The sequence below is a fragment of the Rana temporaria genome, chromosome 4, assembly GCF_905171775.1.
Source record: "Rana temporaria chromosome 4, aRanTem1.1, whole genome shotgun sequence".
Classification (NCBI taxonomy): Eukaryota; Metazoa; Chordata; class Amphibia; order Anura; family Ranidae; genus Rana; species Rana temporaria.
Genome location: NC_053492.1, coordinates 96,161,764 through 96,187,319, shown reverse-complemented (window position 1 = coordinate 96,187,319; position 25,556 = coordinate 96,161,764). Strand labels below are relative to the sequence as shown.

At 43.9% G+C, this 25,556-nt stretch overlaps 1 protein-coding gene across 1 annotated transcript in view; it reads left to right on the top strand.

The window, feature by feature from the left end:
* Nucleotides 1–25,556, top strand: part of TRAPPC12 (trafficking protein particle complex subunit 12) — a 200,321-nt gene that overhangs the window by 106,120 nt on the left and 68,645 nt on the right. Inside the window, exons 6-7 of the mRNA XM_040348664.1 lie at nt 6,302–6,414; nt 8,842–8,914. Of these exons, the coding sequence (XP_040204598.1) occupies nt 6,302–6,414; nt 8,842–8,914 (186 nt within the window). The remainder of the gene's footprint in view (nt 1–6,301; nt 6,415–8,841; nt 8,915–25,556) is intronic.

The following is a 25,556-nucleotide window of genomic DNA, read 5'->3' as shown; positions in this document are numbered from 1 at the left end:
TTGAAACAAATTCAATATGCTTTTACTTTTTGCTTTAATAAATATCCCCCAAAAAACATATAAAAAAAAACGTTTAGGCCGATACGTATTCTTCTACCTATTTTTGGTAAAAAAAAAATAGTGTTTACAAAATAGGGGATAGTTTTATTGCATTTTTATAAAAAAAATTTTTTTACTACTAATGGAGGCGATCAGCGATTTTTTTTCGTGACTGCGACATTATGGAGGACACATCGGACAATTTTGACACATTTTTGGGACCATTGTCATTTTCACAGCGAAAAGAGCTATAAAAATGCACTGATTACTGTGAAAAATTTCAATTGAAGTTTAGGAGTTAACCACTAGGGGGCACTGTAGGGGTTAAGTGTGACCTCTTATGTGTTTCTAACTGTAGGGGGGGCGGGACTGGACGTGTGACATCAGTGTTTGTCTTTCTCTATATCAGGGAACAGACAATCACTGACATTGCCACAATAAGAAGGGGGAAGGTGTGTTTACCCCATTCTTCAGCTCCAGTGACCGATCGCGGGACACCGGCGGCGATGGTTTCCGCGGGTCACGGAGCTTCGGACTGGGTCACAAATGCGCCGGCGGGAGCACGCTCGCGACCCCATGGCTGGGCACTTAAAGAGGACGCACAGGTACATGCCTGTGCCCAGCTGTGCCATTCTGCCGACGTATATCGGCATGAAGGGGTCTTTAAGTGGTTAAAAAAAAAAAAAAACTGTCCTTATCCTGGTGTTTTTAGTTTTGTGAATTGAGCATTGTTTGTGTTGGGGGATAAATACAATTTACGGTACTACTTTTTGCCTGAAAGTTAGAACCCTAAAGATTTGTGGAACTGACTTTGTTTTTAGTCCATCATTCTTCTATATTAAAAAAATCAGCCTTCCTGATATATAGGATCTCTCAAAAAAGGGATGCAATATGGAGGATTTTATATTATAAAGGGAAAGCTGAAGGGATAAGAGATCCCTAGAGAATAGGCGAGTCTGTGGTTGAAATGAAAGGCATATCTAGGACTACAAACATTTAAAATTTCTCTGCATCAATACTGACCGCATTGCTGTTAGAGCCAAAGCTTAGCATTGAATTCAGTACAAGATGGGAAGTCAATATATGGACTGACAGCAAGACGAGGTGGCAGGCATGATGGATGCCTGACAGCTGCAGAGTTTAGGACAGCCCAGTGAATATTGGCAGTAGCCTCAATGTTCATCAATTACAGGGGAAATTAGTATTTTACTCATGTGTTGTGCTTGAATGCAGCTAAGTGAAAGTTTCTTGTTGTTCTGGTTTTCAAACAGTGGCAAACTTATATAGTACAAAGGATAGTGATGTAACAATTGAGTTGGCAGAAATGATTGGGCCTCAAGGATGCATGGAGCCTCCATTGCCAAACCCCTGTTTGCTATCTTCCTTTTCAGAACTACAGCTGTTGTTTAATCTTGGCTGTCTCTGCCTATCAAATTACTGTAGATATATCAGGTCGAATGTTGGTTTACAGCCATTTTAAAATCCACATCCAGTCTACAAAAGAAAAGGTAAAGGTACTCTCTGCAGTCAGGGCAGCCATCACAAATTTTGGGGCCCCTTACACAGCTTTAGGCAGGGCCCCCCTGGAGCAGAGAACCAGGGGGGGTCCTCCTCTCTCCTGCTGTGAGATAAGGGGGGGGGTGTGTTTGGGTTTAAAGACCCTGCCGCGAGTTGCTGAAGGTGGTGGGTTAGTCCAAAAAAACGGGGGTGGGCCCCTGCCGCGAGTTTCTAAAGGCGGGGGGGTCAGACGGAAAAAAAACAGGGGGGGCGACGACCAGGGGCCCCTTACACGTGTAATGCCTGTACCCCCCTGATGGCGTCCATGCCTGCAGTACCCCACTGCAGAAGTGATGGGGGTTGGCACGTCTGCCTTGCAGCACTGAGGTCCTCAGTTCGAGTCCCAGCCAGGACACCATTAACATGCTTGTTGTGGTTTTCTCACGCTGGTAGGTTAATTTGCTCAAATGAGTGTGCCCAAGATTGCTTTTTTACTTCCTAAGCACTTTGAATCCCCAGTGAGAAAAGCACTACAGAAATAGAAATGTGGAAAATGCATGTCAAAATAGAAATGCACAGAGGAAACCTAAGCTTTACAATCTCCCCAGCCAGCATTGCTAGGGATGGGCAGAGACAATGCAAGCTCCTTCCTTCTCTCTTTTCTCCCCGGACTTTATCAGGGATCATTTGTTATGGTTGTCATCAGTCTCCAATTTTCACTATATCTTCTCATCTGATCTTCTAATTGATGACATTGCTTTAGGTTCTAATGCTGGTAAGTCACTGGCAAGTGATTTATAATAGGTCTGAGAGATCACAGGCCACTAATAATAAGCAGTGGAGAAACCAGATATGAAAAACAGTGTGTCTTCTAGAGTAAGTCATGGCGGGTGAAACTCGCATCATATGCGAAATGACATAGTCCGTCATGGTTCATGAGGGGGTTGTGTCAATCCATAGATATTGTAGAAATACGCTATAGGTAAAATAAACTAAAGATGGAATACAATTTTATGAATTTAATGATATGCATTGTATGTATTCTATTTTTTCCTCCAGTATGTGGTAATATGGACCCATTGTGCTGACCTTTGTCCCAAATGATGACTTGTGACAAAGCTGTCACTCTGAATCTCTCATAGTTCTGCTTGGCAGACTGCTTTCTGCAGGCTCTAATTAGTATGCGCTCGGCCTAGGTTGTGGTGGGGCTTCTGGCTGCCTTGGGTCAGGTCTGCCTGTTCAGTTTTGCAAGAGAGCCCCTTGTGTTTCATTGCGTTTTATCATTAAACATGCCCAGGATGGCACTCGGTACAGAGCCTGTCTGCTCCCCGCTCACATGCCCTAGTCTCTCACAATGCATTGTCCTTTCTGGCTCTAAAAATAATTCTTACAAGAGGGGGGGATGTTGCATAATAAAGCACCCATGCCATCCCTCATCTCCTAGATATTCATAGGACAATTTTATTTTTATTTTTTGTGCTTGCAGTATAGTTATAAAAATGCTCCCCTGCCTAAAACAATGCAAGAGCAGACTGCCGTTATACCTGGCTTGTGTCTGATGGGGCTGTGCCAACATGCTTTTGAGCTTGTGTTAATGGACAAATCTAGCTTGCTTTTATGTGCATTCTGTTTGCATTCGAGATGCTTTTAAAGTGTTACTAAACCCAGGACCCTGCATTCACTATATCTGGTCTCCCACAGTTAAAGTGACCACATTTCCAAACTACCATTCAGGGACACACACCCTCCCTTTCCAAAAATCAGCTTGTGCTCTAACAAATCGCAGCACAGTGATTGGACACAAGAGGCAGGATTTATGATTTCTCCAATCACAAGCAGAGGGCAGTATTGTGCTTCTCCAGGCATTCCCGGCCAGGACAAGTACTGTCAGTGAGTAAAGCGGTGACGTGGCGCCCTTTTTTGGGGGCATCAGATTGGCCCAGTGGGGAGGGGGGGGGGGTCTGTGTCAGTTTTATTCTGGGACACTGTATTGTCCTGGAATGAACGTGCCCGGGACAGACCTGCAAAATGCGGGACAGGTGGTCACAGTACACATAACATGGAAATGCACTTATTTTAGTAAATTAAAAAAAATGCTAAATACCATTTCTCATCATCAGCAGTATACAGTGGGGATCGAAAGTTTGGGCACCCCAGGTAAAAATTTGTGTTAATGTACTTAACGAAGGAAAGATGGAAAAATCTCCAAAAGGCATCACATTACAGATTCGACATTCTTATAATATGTCAAAAAAAGTTAATTTTATTTCCAGCATTTACACTTTCAGAATTACAGAAAACAATAAAATGGCGTCTGCAAAAGTTTGGGCACCCTGCAGAGTTAATATCTTGTACTGCCCCCTTTGGCAAGTATCACAGCTTGTAAACGCTTTTTGTAGCCAGCCAAGAGTCTTTCAATTCTTGTTTGAGGTATCTTTGCCCATTCTTCCTTACAAAAGTCTTCCAGTTCTTTGAGATTTCTGGGCTGTCTGTCACGCACTGCTCTTTTAAGGTCTATCCATAGATTTTAAATTATGTTGAGGTCAGGAGATTGTGAAGGCCATGGCAAAACCTTCAGTTTACGCCTCTTGATGTAATTCCCTTGTGGATTTTGAGGTGTGTTTAGGATCATTATCCATTTGTAGATGCCATCCTCTCTTTAACTTCAGCTTTTTCACAGATGGCATCAAGTTACCATCCAAAATTTGCTGAAATTTTATTGAAACCATTTTTCCTTCTACTCGTGAAATGTTCCCTGTGCCACTGGCTGCAATACAACCCCAAAGCATGATTGATTCACCCCCATGCTTAACAGTTGGACAGAGGTTCTTTTCATTAAATTCTGTGCCCTTTCTTCTCCAAACGTACCTTTGCTCATTCCGGCCAAAAAGTTCTATTTTAACCTCATCGGTCCACAGAACTTGTTTCCAAAATGCATCAGGCTTGTCTATATGTTCATTTGCAAAGTTCAAACGCTGATTTTTGTGGTGAGGATGTAGAAGAGGTTTTCTTCTGATGACTCTTCCATGAAGACCATATTTGTACAAGTATCTCTTTATAGTGGAATAGTGTACCACAACTCCAGTGTCTGCCAGATCTTTCTGGAGGGATCGTGCAGTCAAACGTGGGTTTTGAATTGCTTTTCTCACAATCCTGCGAGCTGTTCTGTCTGATATTTTTCTTGGTCTTCCAGATCTTGCTTTAACTTCCACTGTTCCTGATGACTGCCATTTCTTGTTTATTATTGTGGAGATTGGGGCAGTAGCAGGGGAGCAGTGTCAATTTGCAGAGTGAAGTTTCACTTTAAACTTCCCCCAAAAATGCTAAACAACATAAAAATCTTCATGGCTGTAAAGTTAAAGGCTTTGTATAGATGAATGTATACTACTGTGACAAGCCTAGTTAAGTTATTGTAAATCTGTAACAAACCTAGGCAATTCAACATTAAAATATTTTTTTTTTTTGATATGCTAGCGTGGCTCCTGATGCTGTCAATCAAACACTGTGAGGGGCGTTTTTTTTGATGGGGGAGGTTCAGTTTCTTTTTCATAGTTTCTGCACCGGAAACTGACTGGAAAATTACTGCATGGTGTGAACTACAGCCATTGGAATACATGGAAAACACTGTGCATGCATTTTTACTGCAGAAAAAATGCACACAAAACTGTATAGAACTGCGTCTGGTGTGAACTGGCCCTAAAGCCTCTGGCAGGTTTTGTTGACTTGTTGGGCAGATTTCACTTCTCTACCTGTCCTGGAGGCACAACTAGAAGTTGGGGAGATTTCCCTTTTAAAGGGGATGTAAAGGTACATTTTTTTTTTTTCCCCCTAAATAGCCTCCTTTACCTTAGTGCAGTCCTCCTTCACTTACCTCATCCTTTGATTTTGCTTTTAAATGTCCTTATTTCTTCTGAGAAATTCTCACTTCCTGTTCTTCTATCTGTAACTCCACACAGTAATGCAAGGCTTTTTGCCTGGTGTGGAGTGTCGTGCTCGCCCCCTCCCTTGGACTATAGGAGAGTCAGGACGCTCTCTACGTTGCAGATAGAGAAAGGAGCTGTGTGTTCGTGAGCATCCTGACTCTCGTGTAGTCCAAGGGAGGGGGCGAGCACGACACTCCACACCAGGGAGAAAGCCTTGCATTACTGTGTGGAGTTACAGACAGAAGAACAAGAAGTGAGGATTTCTCAGAAGAAATGATGACATTTTAAAAGCAAAATGGAAGAATGAGGTAAGTAAAGGAGGACTGCGCTAGGGTAAAGGAGGACTGCGCTAGGGTAAAGGAGGACTGCGCTAGGGTAAAGGAGGACTGCGCTAGGGTAAAGGAGGACTGCGCTAGGGTAAAGGAGGACTGCGCTAGGGTAAAGGAGGACTGCGCTAGGGTAAAGGGGGACTGCGCTAGGGTAAAGGAGGACTGCGCTAGGGTAAAAAAATTGTACCTTTACAACCCCCATTAACCAACATTCCTAGCGACACCTAGAAGTGAGAGACTATCTCGAATGAGAAAAAATCCCAATTGTCACCAGAACATTTGTCCCCCAATAGATTTCTGTTCATCTCCTGTTCCGATGATCCGATGAAAACATAATTTTCCTATCATGAATTGCATTCTATTTAGTAATGTCATTGACTTCGAAGTTGAAATCACTATCATACTTTTCAATTAAGCAACATTTTTTTTTATAACATTCAGGGGATGACAACTTACATGACAAAATATTCTGTTACAGGATTATTCCAATATTTTTTCCTGTATTCGTTTCAGGGTCCATGGTTCCATTTTCTATGCGGATTCTACATGCGGAATTGCGACAGTACCTTGGATGTCCTCAAGAGACACTTGACTGCCTGCACAGTATGAAAACCATTTGTTTAAAGGTAGGAGTGACATGAGACCCTTCCTTTATTGATCATATGTGCAAGACTATAAAATGGTCAGAATCATGTAAGACTATAAAATGGTCAGAATCTTGTGCGGCTTTGTTTTGGGCCTCCTCTATAAAAAGGAAGAGCGTTTATATTGCCCATAGCAGGTGGATAGGTTCTCCATTCTCCCTTAATATGTACCTTATTTTGTATAAGAGCAGCGTACGCTGCATGATTTTACAAGCTATTTTCAAAGCTTTCAGTAATCTTTCAGCAGCTTTCTTGAAGCACTTTTTAGCTCTGTTTTGGGGATGTTAAACACTGATCAAAATGAAAGTACCGGTACTTCAGCAGGCTTTTCAGTGCTGCCTAAAACATGTTAAAGCCTGCTAGCAATTTGTTTAGGGCTCATTCCCACAGCCACTGAGGAGCGTACACTACGAATAGAAGTATATTTCTGCATCCAGTGTGATTTGTGTACAGATCATTGACACACTGCAGCTGTAGTCCAGTAATGGCACCTGAGTGTTGACATTTGTACAGACAGGTGTGCGCCCTGTATGCAGAGAATTGATATCATGGGGTGGAAATCCATCCCTGTATGCATATAAATGCTTAGATGTGCAGTTGCCAGCATACGGACACAACCTCTCATTAAAGTGGAGGTTCACCCTAAAAACATGTATTTAACATTCCATTCAGCATAATTCCAACATTTACACTATGCCGTTTTTTTTTTTTTTGCTGTACATACCGTCTTATTGTTTTCCACCCGGCTTCCGGGTTCTCACTCGTGGGAGTAAGCGTTCCTATGCAGAGGCTAGATGATTGATGCTTGTGAAAAACTTCCCCCCGGCGCATAAGGCGCGTCACCAGTTTTCCGAAAGTAGCTGAACTGCTAGTCGGCTCTGTGGCGCTATACTGCGCCTGCCGTGTAGAGCTGACTGCGCAGGCGCCGTATAGAGCCGGCTACTTTCGGAAAACTGGTGACGCGCCCTATGCGCCAAGGGGAAGTTTTTCACAAGGCGTCAATCATCTATCCTCTGCATAGGAATGCCTACTCCCGCGGGAGTGAGAACCCGGAAGTCGGGTGGAAAATAACAATAAGACGGTATGTACAGCAACAAAAAAAAACGGCATAGTGTAAATGTTGGAATTATGCTGAATGGAATGTTAAATACATGTTTTTAGGGTGAACCTCCACTTTAATTTGTACAGGCAGCTTTACAGAAATACCTGTAATCTCAAGTGCAGAATTATATGCATCTTTTATGGTGTGCAGACCTCTGCGGCTGTGTGAATGAGCCCTTAGTGTTGGGGTCAGTAACCCGTCGAACGCGGTTCACCTGTCGACCGCAGACAGATGACAGGTAGACTGCAAACCGGTTACTGCGCAGCAGACTCACTTTCTATGTGCCGGTCCTTGTCTCCCCTTCTAGCCTCAGGGCTCCTGCGTGGCTCTGCCGTGCCTTCTATGTCCTGCTCCTTCTTTCTCCCTCCCACCCCCTCCACCCTTGTGATTAATGAACAGCAGAGACCAGGAGGCAAAACACATCTCATTCAAAGTCCCAAAAACTCCTTCCTCTCTTTTAACCAACAGGGATGGAGGTATATGCTTTTCATATGCCTCATTTAAAATCCCAATCCTAGTTTTCTTCTGATTTCTAAATATCGGCATCGGCCAGAGAAAAACCCATATCGGTCGACCTCTAATTGGGACCAAGGCAAGGAGAGGATTACGAATACGTTCCTTTCACAAGAGCATGTGACAGACTCCTGACCCATGGTGGACCACTTTGTCAGCAGTAGCTGGCCTGCAGTTATTGGGTAATCAGAAGGTGATATGCTGCCTTCCACACATCTGTTTGAAATAGGCTTTCACAGGGAAATCCCTCTTCACCGTGCTGCAACAGCATCCACTGGACATGGTTGTGGTGTGGCTCCATTCACTTGTTACTGGGCAGGATTGCATGACAAACGCAACATGCCCTACTTTTTTGCGACACTGCAAATCAGTGTTGCGGCTGCAACAATGTTGGTGTGTTCTCATACTGTGGGGTTTTTAACTTTGTTCCGTTTGAAAAATTGTTTGCTATCAATTCTAAACTTCAGGCAGCCTGCTAAATACATACACAGCTTTGCCATACAGACGTGTCTGGAAAGAGATGAGACCAGATCCATCTCTTCTGCAATTAACACCTATAGGTCTTGTCCCTTCCCCAGCATTTGACTGGGGAATGAAAGGAGAAATTGCAGGATAATAAACACATCTCTCGGTCACTCTGCACTTTTCTCCTATCAGCGGGTTCCTTTAGAGCACGTGACTGGCAGCATGTGCTGTTTCTTCCTCCTCCAGTCAGCATGTTATTCCAGACTTACATTTAGGTATTGTGGTCCTTTTAGATCCTAATTTTCAGTTTTCTTTTCTAATAATGACAGATTTTGGAAAACCTGGAGAATGGGTTTGCAGAAGATGGAAGCATGATCACTATGACAAATAGTAATAGACAAGGTAAGTTTATTTCCACATTAGCTGTTTTATGTTTGCACTGTGCCCTTGTATCATGTGACCTCAATGCACTTTTGCCTGGCTATACATACAGCAAGGAGGGGCACACGGGTCATATCATATGAGCAGCCTTTAATGTATGAATTCTGTTAAGAGATTCCCCAAGACAGCACCAAGTTGTGTAGAACTTGCATATAATGATAACATCCTAGCAAATCTCATTCTAAGCATTGTGTATTATTGTAACTGAATCCATTGGTGCAGTCTTCATGTTGGATATATTGTGCTGGTAAAACTGCCTGGGAGCCAGCACTGAATTGCCAGAGAAACCCCAGCTACATTGTACTGGCTTTCTAAAATGTTGACGGTAGACCTTGACTTAATACTGGTTTGCCACCTAGTGTACTTGGGCACTACCTCGGCCCAAAATATTAAGTGAAGGCATTGTCAAAGCAACCACATTCCAGTTTCCTTTTTGCAGTGAGTGTCTGAAATGGATAAGTGCACTGCAGTTAAATGCATGACTTTTGCATGCAAGCTATCCATCCGAGGGGCCGTCATTTTTAACCCTGTCATTTATCTGGCAGGTGTATTCCTGTGGTTACCACATGCATTCTTCATAATCTGAAATCTAAACCCATGAAAATGAAGACCAATGCGTTCACTGGTTCCTATACTGCCTTCTGTGAGAGCCCAATAAGCCTTTCCCAATCCCTTTGGTACATGAGAGATAGGTTTCACAGAACCCAATTGTGGCAAGCTGCTACAGTGTGGTTTAGTAACCGTGTAAAACATCTTCCAAGTGTGGCTGAGTGTGTCACAAAAGGGGCTACATGGATAAGGGAAGGCCGATTTGATACACAAGGTATTGCTTTCTGCTGCACGTTCTCATAAATCGACCGGCAGATTGTCAGGAGAATCCAAAATTCCCCAATTTGGACACCGGTAAAACAACCAATCTCTCGCCACTGCCACCATATGCCAAGGAAACACAACCACAGGGACCCGATAATCTGAGCCAAGACCTTGTTTGGTGGAGGAGGAATGAGGAGTGTTCTTTGGGAGGGTTAAACCCGTAGGGATACAGTTACTGCAGCAATGTGTGGCACAAACCGAGTCGGCTGAACACACACAGGATACAGATCTTGCATACAATCTGGCACACTCAAGTCTTTAGAACAGATTGACACACATTTCCGAGATTCCTCAAGCCATGCTGCAAGCTTAAATCCTTTTTGTTTTTATTACTTTTGCCACTGCCGCATGTACACCAGACATACAAACTTATGCAGGCCATAGATGGTGCAATTTTCTTTCTTCTGTGCAGGAATGAAATTTGCACGATTTCCTCATCAACACAGACGGTGCTGATGGGAATCCCTCCTGCAGAGACCTTGTATTGTCCCAGTTGGGGGGGGGGGGGAGGAGCCGTCCCTGCTGGGACAAGACAATGATTATTGCTAACGTACATTCAGCCTGCCCATACATGGTTTGAATATCGGCCAGTTCCTGCTCAGCTAGCCGAGATTTAAACCAAATGTGGCCAGCCGAAGACCCCTTTCACACTGAGCAGTTTTTCAGGCGGTACAGCACTAAAAATAGCGCTGCTATACCGCCTGAAAAACTCCTTCACTGCCTACTCAATGTGAAAGCCCGAGGGCTTTCACACTGAGGCGATGCGCTGGCGGGAGAGAAAAAAATCTCCTGTCGGCAGCATCTTTGGAGCGGTGAGAGGAGCGGCATGTATACAGCTCCTTCACCGCTCCTTCCCATTTAAAACAATGGGAAACCGCGGCAATACCGCCCGCAATGCGCCTCTGCATAGGCGCATTGCGGGCGGTATTAACCCTTTATCGGCCGCTAGTGGGGGTTAATACCGCACCGCTAGTGGCCGAATCCCGCGGCAATCCTGGTGGTATATCGGCGCTATTTTTAGCAGGGCTATACCGCCACCGCGGCTCCCGCTCCAATGTGAAAGGGGCCTTACACACTATCCGAAAATCGGACACAAAATACAACTTTCGTAGCGATCGTACGATAATTGGATAGTTGAGTTGGTACAGAGCTTTCGAGAGCCGATCACGACAGTTCAAACGCAAACATTTTTTTCGTACGATACCAGATCGTACAATTTTCTTTTAATCGGTACAGTCGTCGTTTGAAAATACAATACATATACACTACACATGACATCACTTCCGATTTTTTTTATTTATTTATTTTATTCTGTCGTACATGAATTTTCGTAACTTTAGTAACATCTCCATTTTCGATATACGATGAGCATGCAAAAAAATGGATGATCCAATTTTCAGATCGTGTGTATGGGCCATGCAGTTTGCCACCACCTGCTGTTTTTTAGCTTGTCTGACTGGACTGCTAGGCAACCACATACATACACCTGTCTAATAGATCTGCTAGTTTACACACAGACACTGATCTACATGCAAGCCTCAGCCATGCAATGTAATTTTGTACAGCTCAACAATGAACTTATACCAAGCATACAGACACTAGTAACATAATGCACCAATTTCTCTAGGTGTATGCATTCTTCGCTTGGAACAAAGCAGGCACATTTAATTGAGAAATGTCCCTAGGCATTACAAACATCTAAGAAATACATACAGAAATGTGGCTATTAAAGGGGTTGTAAAGGTAAAAAAAATGATTTCCAAATAGCTTCCTTTACCTTAGTGCAGTCCTCCTTCACTTACCTCATCCTTCCATTTTGCTTTTAAATGTCCTTATTTCTTCTGAGAAATCCTCACTTCCTGTTCTTCTGTCTGTAACTCCACACAGTAATGCGAGGCTTTCTCCCTGGTGTGGTGTGTCATGCTCGCCCCCTCCCTTGGACTACAGGAGAGTCAGGACGCCCACTAACACACAGCTTATTTCTCTATCTGCAACATAGAGAGCGTCCTGACTCTCTTGTAGTCCAAGGGAGGGGACGAGCACGGCACTCCACACCAGAGAGAAAGCCTCGCATTACTGTGTGGAGTTACAGTTAGAAAAACAGGAAGTGAGGATTTCTCAGAAGAAATAAGGTCATTTAAAAGCAAAATCAAAGGATAAGGTAAGTGAAGGAGGACTGCACTAAGGTAAAGGAAGCTATTTAGGGAAAACATTTTTTACCTTTACAACCCCTAAACTATAAAATTAGTGGAGAAAAACAGGAATATACAAGATCTTAAAAAAAAATAACACAATTTATTTTTTTATTGCTGCTCAATTTATTGTAATATGGATGTAACCCAGCCAGTCACCACTGGGATGGTCGCCTCACCTGCTTTGAGGAAACTTAATCTATAGATTACCGGTATATAGACCAGCCGGTTGTGAGGGCTTGGTCAGAGGTAGGGTTTCTGACATTGACCCCCAGTCATCACGGCAAATCCAAATACTGCATGACTGCCATGGACAGGATTTATATATCTGTTTTGTCTGTCTCTAGGGTGTTCTGTACAACCAGGAATAGCTAGCTTATATTTCCACGTAGCTCAAAATGCATATCGGAAGGAAACCTTTTCATCTCCCTGTAATTAACATAATCCTTCTGATCTGAGAAAGGGACAAATGTTTTGTAGACCATAGGGAGCCTGGTGTGTACAGATGTTTTCCTCCCTCTTGTGTGTTTTTTATTTTTTTTCCTGTCTCCTGGTCTAAGGCTGCATTCACATTTTGCACATTCCAGGAGTAGCACCCCAAATACGGGAAGCAGATTATTATAATTATACAGGATTTATATAGCGGTTTACAACATAAGGGCAGACAGTACAGTTACGATACAATTCGGTACAAGTGGAATCGGAGGGCCCTGCTCATTGGAGCCAACATGTGTGTTCTTCCACACTCAAACGCACGCTAAGAAATGCGCAAACCAGAATGCAGCAAAATGCTCCAAGAGCTTCTTTGCCTCATTTGTTGCACATTGGACAACCCATTGAAATCTATAAGCTGCCCTATGCATGTCCCACAACAAACATGCAAAAAAAGCATGCAAAGCGTGTTCCTGCTTTGCTAGGTGTGAATGAGGTCTTGGATTCTTTTGAGCGCTTGTGAGGGGATAGTTAATTTACTACCTATGGCCACAAGCCTACAGGATGTCCTTTCTCAAATGCACAGGCTTGGCTGCCTATTTAAATCTAAAATTGTAACATTTACCCAATACTGAAATATAAAATCTCTGTGATATCAACTTGCTTCTTCTATATGGGGAATGAAGGAATTGCCGCTCCAGGTAGATCTAATTAGTGATTATCTTCCTCTCAGGAACCATGGGTTCAGGCAATGCTAATAGCAGACTGGAAAATACATTTTCTGGACAGCCGCACTCCAAACAAACGTAGCCTTTTATTGGTAAAATCTTCTATATGTTCTCACAATTGGTTACTATATAATAAAGGTTAATTGAGTGGACTTCCTGACTTTAGCACTTACAGGACAGGATAAGCTGGTCACTAATTAATGTTACTTGTTGCTTGAAATTACGTTTGGAAAGTGACTAGTAAGGCAAATTAAAGCTTTGTCTACTCATAGTCACAATACTACGTATGTTAATTTAAACTTAAAGCATTTGTTACCATAAAAAAAATGTGTCTCCTGTTCCCTTAAAGCATGTTATACAGCTGTGTAATTTGGCCCCCTGTAACATCTGAAATACCTGGTTGATCCTGCCTGGCAAAACACTCCCCCCCCCCCCCCTGTAAACTGACCATGTTTTATCATGGCTACTGAGCCCTGACATTGTGGTCAATTTACGTGTCTCCTTAAGCCGCAGCCCTGTTCTCCTGTGTCTGTGTCCCTCTCCCTGCCTATCTGCTCCGTCTACTCCACGAGCCTCCCCCTCCTGGTGCAATCCTATCTATACTACAATCGTGCCATCCCCTCTGTTACATAATGCTATGTGTGCCTGTGTTTTTATTTCATATCTTTAAAAAAAGCAGATTATATTCTATATCGGAGCAGCTCCTGGCGCTCACGTGACTCCTCTCTCTCCCCTCTGACATCGGTGGCAGTGCTCTGCCCTGCCCACTATAGCTGACAGATGGGCAGAGGAGCGAGCCGAGGAGTCACGTCAGTGCCGGGATCCACTCTCATAGGTTTTTTTTATTTTATTATTATTTATAGCACAGGGACACATGGCATTATATAACAGAGGTGATAGCATGGCCATAGTATAGTGGGTTAAAAAACACTTTAAACTGAGCATAGCAAAAAAACTAAAACTAGCAACAAGTGCTACCATTTTAGATGTTGCTTTCTTTTCAAAGCAAACCTTAGTGCCCATGTATTTAGCACTAGGTTCCCTTAGACCATGAGTGCTCAACCGCAGGCCCTCCAGGGATTGCAAGGCTGATAGTTACAACTATGACTCCCAAAACGAGAGGCATGATGGAAATTCTAGTTTGGCAACAGCTGGAAGGCCACAGGTTGAGCATTCATGTCTTAGATCAGTGGTCTCCAAACTGTGGCCCAGGGGCCCGATTGTGGCCCTTTGCTTGTCTTGGTCTGGCCCTTTCGGCACTATTCCACCAGCTGGCACCAATAATGGAGCACCATTCCCCATACTGACACCAAAAATGTGACACTATTCTTTTCATTGATGTCAACAATGGGGCACCATTTCCCACCATTAAAACCAATGAAGGGGCACTGATCCCAGCATATTTTCCACTCCCACTGGCCACAGTCCAGCCCCCCTAAATCCTGAAGGACAGTAAACTGGCCTTTTGCTTAGAAAGTTTGGAGACTTCTGCCTTAGATTGAGGAAAACGCATCACTGAACTGACCTGGAGCCTTTTATATTATCAGACTGTGGGGATGGGAGAGTCTTTAGGAAAGGAGGGGAAATTAAGAAAGCTAGAGTTCTACTTTAAGAATGTAACAAATACCTGTGTTTCTAAAATGGTGTCAATTTCCCTTTTAGTTGCTTATACCCGTGCACAAGCTTAGTCCATTTAGCCATACGTGGATTGGAGCTTACACTGAACTGATCACTTGTAATTATCAGCTTAACAAAGACATATGTGACTTATATTTTTAAAGTTTGTTTGTAACTCAGTCATGGGCGCTTTAACCATTAGCCCATTGGCTGTCTCTGCTGTCACATAGATTGCTTTAGATTTATTTTTCTAGCTGGCTACTCAGACCATTTAAGTTATTTTAGCACAAGGACCTTAATGTTCCTTTTTTTTGTGATTAACTTTTCCTTCCAGTCTCTGCGAAAAGCCCCCAAATCCCATCTGAGCTGTTAATGCATCTACTCTTAGGTAGTTTCACAGATTACAAGAAGGTAAAAATTAACCATTTATAATACAGCAGTGTGCCCCTTTGCCGGCACGTAATACAGGCGGACTGCTGGGACTGGAAAGGGCATGCAGAATGATAGATCTTAGAGCCAGCTACAATAACAGTCTCACCCGCTGAGAGTCACAAAATAGATTGGAAGTCATTTTGGAAGACTTGTGGATTCAGAAAATGAGTTCTGGGTCAGCCAAGTATGGAAGGTCAATAAATTCTCTAGGCAAGCATTCCCCTTGTAAACCAGAGGCTCAGCTCTGCTTCAAAATTGAAATCTACTGTGCATATATCTCCGATGTTTGGTCATAAATTATGAAACATCCTTCCATTCGAGGTCCGGTTTGGCTAGCCGTCACCTAAATCATTCTGCATAGTTCTTCCCTTAAGAACACAGTAAAGTTTAAATGCTTGGATGGGTGGGGGGGGGGTAACCGCTTCCAAACATCTCCGCTAGCTAATTGGGAAAATTGGCTGCCGCGTTTTAGGGAACATTGGCCGGTTGGAAAGCTGCCTAAAAGATATTTTAATTTAGAGGTGATTTATGGAATGAAACATGAGCATTAGTGACTGGGCTGGGGTTTAAATCATACAGAGGCACCGAACCCCATCTGCATACAAATGTAAGAAGAGCAAAAAATAGCTTGAGCCAGAGCATAGCAGACGTTGCTAAAGAAATTGTGTGGGTACAGTACACACTTCAGCTTGCCTGGAATTCATTAAGCTGTAAAAGATCCTGAACAAAATAGAACTTCACCCATGACAGCTGTCAATAATGAGACAAATCAACATTGGGAGTTTTAAAGGCAACTCCAGGCAACACGTTAAAACTGGTGAACTGGTTAATGATGTACAGAAAACTACCATAAGTTTGTTAAAGGAGACCTGTCATTAGAAAACTATAGGTTCTGGCATTACCTTCTGAAAAGGCCATTTGTCTGGCTGCCCACTGGCATCAGTGCTTCCTGGAACAAGCATACAGCAAATGAAGTCAAAACACCTGCTCTTCCTTCAGATTAATGACTCGAAGTATGGAAACAGGAGCTAGCTGGGCAACTAGCATTTTCAAAAGAAGGTCAACCATGTCAATCAAATACATTTTAAAGCGGAGGTTCACCCAAAAAACAAGTATATGATATAACATTACATTCTGTATACCTCAAACATGTACAGTATGCTGTTTTGTTTTTTTGGGGGTGTACATACGGTATTATCGCTATTGTTCACCTGGCTTCCGGGTACTAGCTCCCGCAGGAGTAGGCGTTCCTATGCAGTGGCGTTATGTCCTCTGGGACTTCGCCCAGATTAACGTGTCTGACAAAAACTTCCCCCTGGCGGATAAGGCGCGAACACGAGTTTCGTAACTAGCCGAACTGCGAGTCGGCTCTATACGGCTCCTAGTTGATGCGGGGGCGCCGAATAGAGCTGACTCGCAGTTCGGCTAGTTTCGGAAACTTGCGACGTGCCTTATCCGCCGGGGGGCGGTTTTGTCAGGCACGTCAATCATCTGGGCGAAGTCCCAGAGGACATTGCGCCACTGCATAGGAACGCCTACCTCCGCGGGAGCTAGTACCCGGAAGCCAGGTTAAAAATAGCGATGATACCGTATGTACACCCCCCAAAAAAAAAACTGCATACTGTACATGTTTGAGGTATACAGAATGTAATGTTATATACTTGTTTTTTGGGGTGAACCTCCACTTTAAAGACAACCTCCTGTGCTTGAGTGTTGTGCCTCCAAGCTTGGTGTAATGCATGCTTCTCTCACTTACAGGGATGGTGGCAGCATGTCTTGCTGCACCCTCAGGACTATGGGCATTCTTTCATATAGCACTATAAAATAACAGAGATGGCGCACATGTTACCGCTATATAATTTTATTAGCTTAATAAAACAACTCCTATATACTCACAAATGCATGACAATGACAAGCGTGTCATAAATAAATACAAATGTGCATTTCACTGGAAATGCGTAAGCTGCACTAAGCACTGAAAATGATGATGTGGGAAGACTTATCAGTGATTAGTGCAGCTTACGCATTTCCAGGGATGAACCCTCTTCATCAGAGCCATCGGGTTGTCTCTGAGGGTTCGCCCCTCAAAATAACCACTTACAGAAAATGCCAATGCTGGCCATACGATTTATTTTGTCTAGATTGTGGGCTGAATAAAAGAAATCAACACGGTTCCTCCTTCCACATCAAACCGTGCAGAGGGATACATTTCCTCTGCCTGGTATTACATTCTGACAGCTGGCACCAGTATCTGTCAGAATACCCGAACAATGACTACATCTGATAAAAATTGTCAGCCAAACCGTGATTTCTATCTGGATTCTTCAAAAGATAACTGAACAATTGACGTGGCTTGACAAAGCCAGGTTGTGCCGGCGTTCTGTTGAAGTGCCTGGCTATCGAATAGTGTCCGGGGAGAACTGCGCATGCGACGCACGGAGCCGTGGAACAGCTGAGTTTATGATCGGCTCTTGTCTCGCGTGGCCGAGGAGCGTTCATGTAGGTGAGGGGTGGAAATTTACTTGAAGGGGTCAGATTTTTCAATGATGGGCAGTGCTGGGGGCAGAATTTTTATCGATGACCAAAGCTTTATCTGCTATTCATTTTTCTTGCGGGGCGTGTTTTAGTCAATTGAAGGGCGGCTTTTTCCTATGTTGGATGAAGATTTCTTTAGTAGATTTGTTTGGCCATCGATAAAATATTTAGCATATGACATCAAATGTGGTCACTTCTGCATGCCCCCACCCTCAAACCACTCTGCTCTTACAGAATCATGGGGTGGTTCTCTGCGCCAGCTCAAATTCTAAAACGGCATAGCTCCACCCCCGCACAGCCACATTGTTCACAAAATTCTGTGAATGAAAGAAAATACAATTCCCATCTGACACCATGGCAGAGGGACTAATAGTCCTCAATGGAGCACAAGTGCAGTGATGTTGTCACATCTGTAGTCCAATATTTCCTTCAGATTCATAACCGAAGCTCTGTATCACAGCATGGAGGAAGAGTTTGCAAGAGCCAGAGCATTAGGCCCCTTTCACACGGGTGGATAGAATTCAGCTTTTAGCTGCGGATAGATCAAGTTATCTACCACAGCTAAACTCGGACAATGCTTTACTATTGCCCCATTCACACGCTGCATTTAGCAACGGTTTTGTTACATGGGGTTTTGTGCGGTTAGAAAAGGAAGGACCTTTTTTTTTTTTTTTTTTATTATTTAATGGTAAAGAGCTCTGAATATAATTATGAATAGAAAAAGCCTCCCCCTTTTTCAGGGATTAAGCAGCCAATGTTAATAAAATCATGTCCGAATGCACCAAGTGACTTGTGTTAAGGCACGATGAAGGCTAAAGTTTTCTGATGGCACCAAAGGCAAGTTATTAACCATTAAATGTTTCAAAAAGTCCTTCAAGTGAGGCAAAATTGTCCTCCATACACATCCTTAGTAGTAACAAACCCTCTTCCCCCCAAATTTCCCATCCCAACACAAATCTTCTTCGACTCATCACCCCTAATAGCACAAATCTTCTTCCCACTTCTAGCACAAATCTTACACCCTCTCATCCTGGCACAAACCTTTCTTCCCCATCTTCAAAACCCCTCAACACAAATAATTCTAGTTCCTTCTCCTAGCACAAATCCTCTGTGCATATCTAGCATAACCCCCCCCAACCCCCCCAACCATCCTGGATTTCACGAGACCTTCCCGACGCTTGGTTTCACTTAGCCAGGCAGGGGTGCACTAGTGTTGGCACCCAGGGCACATGCCCAGCATCTCTTGTGGATGTCTGGGGTCCCAGACACCATGATGGCAGCTGTTTCGTGGGGGGTGCTTGTGCTGGGGAGGCGCTTTGTGGTGGAGGTCTTGTGCTCGAAAGGTGGGGGGGTTTGGGGGAGGTTTGACCTTAAATTCTCCCCCTTCTAGCATAAGTTCTCTCCCCTCCCAAAGCGCTCTCCAGCACATATCCTCCCTCAAATCACTCTTCACATTGAAACGTTATTACCCGGGACCTACATGCCTTTTTCGGCCGCTGTCTTCTCCCCCTTCCCGGCCGCAGTCTTCTCCCCTCTTGCACAGACCTCAGATGAGCATGGGTTCTGCACAGTGTTGTCTGTCTTCCCCTGGCTCCCCCTCCTGCCTTGTATACATGGCATTGTCAGAGCTGGGGAGGAGGTGGCGTCTGGAGTGTGTGAGGCTGCTTTGCATAGCATACTAGCTCATTATGTAATACGCACCTTAGAACGAAGCCCCCACTGCTGTGCCCGATACAGCACCGGCATGTGTGCGTGAGCCGCCAGTCACGGCATGACCTCCTTTAAAATTACACGATCGCCTTTCTGAAGTGCGCCTGCATCGTTGTCTGCGGCGCATGCGCCATAGACATCGGCTCACGTCTCTATTGTAAATTTGTCCTAAATGTAAATATACAGTAAGGCTTTGTTCACAAGGGGCTGTGAAGGGCCATGTTTACCCACATATGGATGCACAGGTCTTCTGTGGCAGTCCTATTGATGTTGATTGGGATGCAGCAGCTGCACTGACACAGCTGCTGCTTCCAACTTTGTCCTTTTTGGGGATATGAACCCAAACAGATGTCAAATTAGAGCAACAACTGTGTCCATGCAGCCGCTGCATCCCTGTTGATATCCTTGTGACTACCTGCACAGGGATGCATGGAACACCTCTGTGTCCTGGTTTGGCTAAACCCTGCCTCAATGGTGAGCGCTATACCCCTTGATAATGAGGCCTTAATCATAAGGAACCTGTGCTATAACACATCACCATGCCCAGATATGAGTACTGTGTGCAGTGCACCATGTTGCCAATAATGGAGGTGCATTTTTTACTGATGGCACTTTCGAATTTAAAGGATAGCACATCAAAAAAAGCGCACAATAACAGGTGTGTGTAAATCTACCACAATAGCCTGAGTGTGTTTTGTGTATTTACATATACCTTCCATCTATACTTTTGCCCATTTTAGAATCTCTATTGTTTGGCTAATGTTTGCTGGCATGAGCCTTTTAAGAAGAAAGAGGTGGTATGTTATCAGCAATGTGCACCCGCTGTATACGTGGCGCTGGAAGATGTGTGACTGAGAAATGTCTGATGTCTGAGGGATTGCTAGCGATACAGAGGGCTTCAGACATGCTCTGCTATTCTTTCATGCCACAGTCTCTAGCATAAAGCTCATTAGGAGCCTTGGTGAGTGTCTTCTGGTGAGACAGGGACACGGTGAAGGAGGGGGCAGCTGAGGGCAAAGGCTCTCAGACACATCACAGCACAGTTGGCTGCCTCAGAGCTGATGGCTGTGAAACAGCTTTCCCGGCATATACGTTTGGACATTTCCAGACCCTCCCCACCCCCCACCTTCATAGATTTCAAATCAATGCCGTTAGAAGCCGCTCTCCCCTCTGTCAGACACACACTTAGGAATGCAATTGATTTTAGTGAGAAGCCGTTAATGATGTCATTTTTTTTATTGTGTGTTATGAAATAATACCTGTGCTGGTTTGTCTTTGTCATTTCAATTTCCACCCTTTCCATCATGCCTGTTCAGCACTGGCGCTCTTCTCTGAGGCACAATGATGCCCGTGTTTTTTTGACCTGTGTTCAGGGCTCTGGGGGGACACATCGGGGGGGGGGAACAACAACTAAGCATTGACTTCATGACAAAATGCATGCCCCCTCACAGAACCGTTCATGGCGCAGAATGCTGGTGAATGTCTGTGATATGGGAGGGAGAAGTGATGGAAATTATACATGGAGATGGTCATGGCAGACCAGCACTTGTTTTCATTACATGTTAAGTCCAGCAGGTCAGCTGTGATTTTTTTTTTTTTATTAGGGCCTGTTCCAACCACAGCGCATGTGCTTTTTTTAAAAATATTTACATTGCTTTTTTTCTTCTAGAACATGTGGTGTTGGGCTGCATTTTAAATGTTACATTTGTGATCATCACAGATCAATGTAGCAGGCTGGTATGAACTGGGGCACTTAAAAAAAAAAGCAGTTTACCTTGCCTTTGTGTTAGGGTGGTTTTAAGTGGTAAGTTGAGTAAGTGGTGCGAATGGGCCCTTAGTTTGCAGGAAATGACCACTGCAATTAAACATTAAATCATACATTATGTTGGACAAAAGACCATTCTTCAGTATATGTAAATTTTATATAGCCTTTGACTCTCTTTTATTATTGCAAAGCTGGCTGATGCTGGTCATACAACGTCACCGTTTTGTTCTGTCTTTGACTGAAAGGAACAATTTGACTAGCTCGCAGGAAACGACCCTGTGGATTTTATTGTTTCCACATTTTGAGAGACCAAATTGTAAAAATTTTGATTGAAATGGATTAAAAATGACTTAACAATTTTTATTCTGGTTTCAATGTCCACTGCAATTTTGATAATTTGGTTGTTCAGAACTGGGAAAATAAATCGCACTATGGGGGCAGATGACTGAGGACCATTCAATTCCATTAGATTGTTTTTTAGGCTGCTTTCACACTAAGGCGCTTTGCAGGCGCTATAGTTCTAAAAATAGTCCCTTCAAAGCACCTTAAAAGAGCCTCTCCTTTCACTCCAATGTGAAAGCCTGAGGGTTTTCACAATGGAGCGGTGCGCTGGCAGGACGCTTAAAGTCCTGCTGGCCACATCTTTGCAGCACTGTAGGAGTGGTGTGTGTATACTGCAGCAGCACTTTGTGGGTGGTTTTAATTCTTTTGCCGCCGCTAGCTGGTGTTGAAAGCGTCCCGCTAGCGGACGAAAAAGCGCTGCAAAAACTATGGTAAAGCGCCGCTAAAAATAGCGCCGCTTTACCGCTGACACCCGGCGCTGCTCAGTGTGAAAGCAACCTTATGGAAAGCCTCCAACATTTTTGTGTTAAAGTTCGGCATTCGACCCCTTTCACACTGGGGTGTTTTTCAGGCGCTTTTGGGCTAAAAATAGCGACTTAAAACGCCTGAAAACCAGCTCCCCGAGGGCTTTTACTCTGAGGGGATGCGCTGGCAGGACGTTAAAAAAAAAAAAAAAAATAACTCCTGCAAGCAGCATCTTTGGAGTGGTGAAGGAACTTTGTGTACACCGCCCCTGCCCACTGAAATGAATGGGCAGTGTGGCTGAACCGCCAGCAAAGTGCCGCTACAACAGCGCTTTGCTGGTGGTTTTTTGCCTTGTTGTGAAAGCACCCTTAAACTTAAAGGCCCACGTTTACCACCATGTCTTAAATAAGCCTTTAGTCCTGAACAACCAATCAAATTTAATTAAATTGCTAGTTTGTGGCCACAGGCTACTGCATTTGTACAATAAGTTGGTTGTTATGTGAGAAAAGTTCAAAGAAGGCCAATCATTGGTGTACATAGGCTTGTCACTGTGCCCTCTGTGCTTCTATGTGCCATTTTACTACTACTCTGACCTTCATAAGATCATATGTTAAAACAAATGTTCTCCTAAACTTTAACTAGTGCAGTCATGGTTATGAAAGAAAAAATATAACTGTAAGTGGTACCATAAGCAGGTATCCAGTAGAGATGACTAGATCAGTAGGCTACACCTCAAGGGATCGGGAACCAAACCAAGTGTGATTAAACAAAGTTTTATTAACATAAATAACACCCTTCCAACACCAACAAACCATGATTGATGTAAAAGTAAAACATAACTGTGACGGTGCAGCAAACCCAGAACAACAACCCAACTAATACATATTATGTACATGGGGACTCGCATGAACAGGGTAGGATTGGTACTGGGAACACGAAGAGTGGGGCAGGACACTTGGATACTAGGTGCAGGTTGACAGGGTACTGGAAGCCTTCAGAAAGGCATTCTGTGACTTCCCAAAATGTTGGCTTGATAAAAACGATTTGATTAGACTTGTTCTCTTTTGGAAGCCATGAAATGGATGTCTACCGTGTCTGTTGGCATACCGTGTTTCTCCGAAAATAAGCCCGGGTCTTATATTAATTTTTGCTACAAAAACACACTAGGGCTTATTTTCGGGGTAGGGCTTATTTAATAACGGCATTAAAGTGGTTGTAACCCTAAAAAACAAAACAAAAAAAACAGTTCCTTTTAAAGCATGATGATAGCACAGTGCATGTGCTGCATAATTTACCCCTCTCCATGTTCTAAAAATCAATCATGAATCAATCAATAAGAAATTAAAAAAGTTCCTGTGTCACCCCCCACCACTCCCACTGTCAGGTAAGAAGTCAGTTTAATTATTAAAAAAAAAACATCTTGCTCAAAGTCCTTATCAAATACATTTTACAGCTCCCCTGGGCATTCACGTGTGATCTGCTCTTCTTCTCCGAGATTTTGGCTGACGTCAGCCCCTTCCGTGTATGGCAGAGGGAGGGGCCGCATACATCAGTGGGGGGGAGAGGAAGAGAGAGAAGAGCCGAGATCCCGCTGATGTCAGCCCGCTCCATACACTGAAGATGAAGGGGCTGCAGACATCAGTGCGGGGGAGAGGATAAGACAGAAGAGCCGAGATCCAGGCAACGTTAGCGGGGAGGAGAGGATGAAAGCCGAGATCCCGCTGACGTCAGCCCGCGCGTACACTGAATAGAAAGGGGCTGCAGACATCAGCCGGGACAATAAAAGAGGACCTCCAGTGGCTGTTAAACATATAATTAAACTGTAATAAACGGAGACACTGCACCAGTATACAGTAATGTATTACAGTGTTTTTTGTGAACTTTGATGGGGCTTATTTTTGGGGTAGGGCTTATATTGCAGCCCACCCTGATAATTGCACTAGGTCTTACTTTCGGGGTAGGGCTTATTTTCGGGGAAACACGGTATCTGTGAGGAACACCAAGGTGTTTTGGATTGAGTGCTGGTACAGAGAGATGAGAATATTGGCATGGAGGCGTGGCTCATGTCAAATGTAGAATGGGGGTAGGAGGGCATTCAGCCATGTACTGTACCTGGTCATTCTGCACAATTGCATTGTAAAGTGGGTGGTAGCAGACAATGGTACCTGTAGCCCACCAGAGAAGTTATGCCATTCTCATTTAATTCTAATGTTAAGGGCAATATGTACATTTAATATACATTTTAGCACCACTATTTAGTGGTTAACTTTTCCACTTTTCAGCACCTGCTTCCTCTATTTGAGTCCTGACCAGGACACTGTCTGGATATAGTTTGCATGTTCTCGCTCTGCTTGCGTGGGTTTCCTTCGGGTACTCCGCTTTAATCTCGCACTCAAAGGATGTGCTGGTAGATTGCCTCCTGTCTAAAATGTGCCCTTGTTATAGCCTAAACCTAAAATTTCCCCTACAAGCCTTAAAGTGGTTGCAAGTAAAAAGTATGTGAACCCTTTAGAAATGATATGGATTTCTGCACAAATTGGTCATAAAATGTGATCTGAGGTTCATCTAAGTCACAACAATAGACAATCACAGTCTGCTTAAACTAATAACACACAAAGAATTAAATGTTACCATGTTTTTATTGAACACACCATGTAAACATTTACAGTGCAGGTGGGAAAAGTATGTGAACCCTTGGATTTAATAACTGGTTGAACCTCCTTTGGCAGCAATAACTTCAACCAAACGTTTCCTGTAGTTGCAGGTCAGAGGTGCACAATGGTCAGGAGTAATTCTTGACCATTCCTCTTTACAGAACTATTTCAGTTCAGCAATATTCTTGGGATGTCTGGTGTGAATAGCTTTCTTGAGGTCATGCCACAGCATCTCAATCGGGTTCAGGTCAGGACTCTGACTGGGCCACTCCAGAAGGCGTATTTTCTTCTGTTTAAAGTGGTTGTATAGGGACATGTTTTACAGTTTAGGAGATATTCACCCCCCGCAATGCGCCGCTGATTGCAGCGGCGCATGCGCAGCGGGGATCCTCGGCTAAAGGGCCGGCAAACGGACCTTGCCAGAATGAAATCTCCCGCGCGCATGCACGGGAGTGACGACATCGCCGCTCCAGCCAATCACAGCGCTGGAGTGGCGATACCTGGAAGACATGCCGGAGCAAGATGACATCTCGCTCGGCATGGACCAGGTAAGTTCTCTACACCTCATTTTAGTATTTCATAATGAGCTAGTATGCGGTGCATATCGTAGATTTGCTAACAGGGATGTTGGCATATGCCAGAGACTTTAGTAAGTCTTTAGCTGACACTCTAGGATTCTTCTATACCTCATTGAGTAGTCTGTGCTGTGCTCTTGCAGTCCTCTTTACAGGATGGCCACTCCTAGGGAGAGTAGCAGCAGTGCTGAACTTTCTCCATTTATAGACAAAGTGTGTTACAGTGGACTCATGAACAGCAAGGCTTTTGGAGATACTTTTATAACCCTTTCCAGCTTTATGC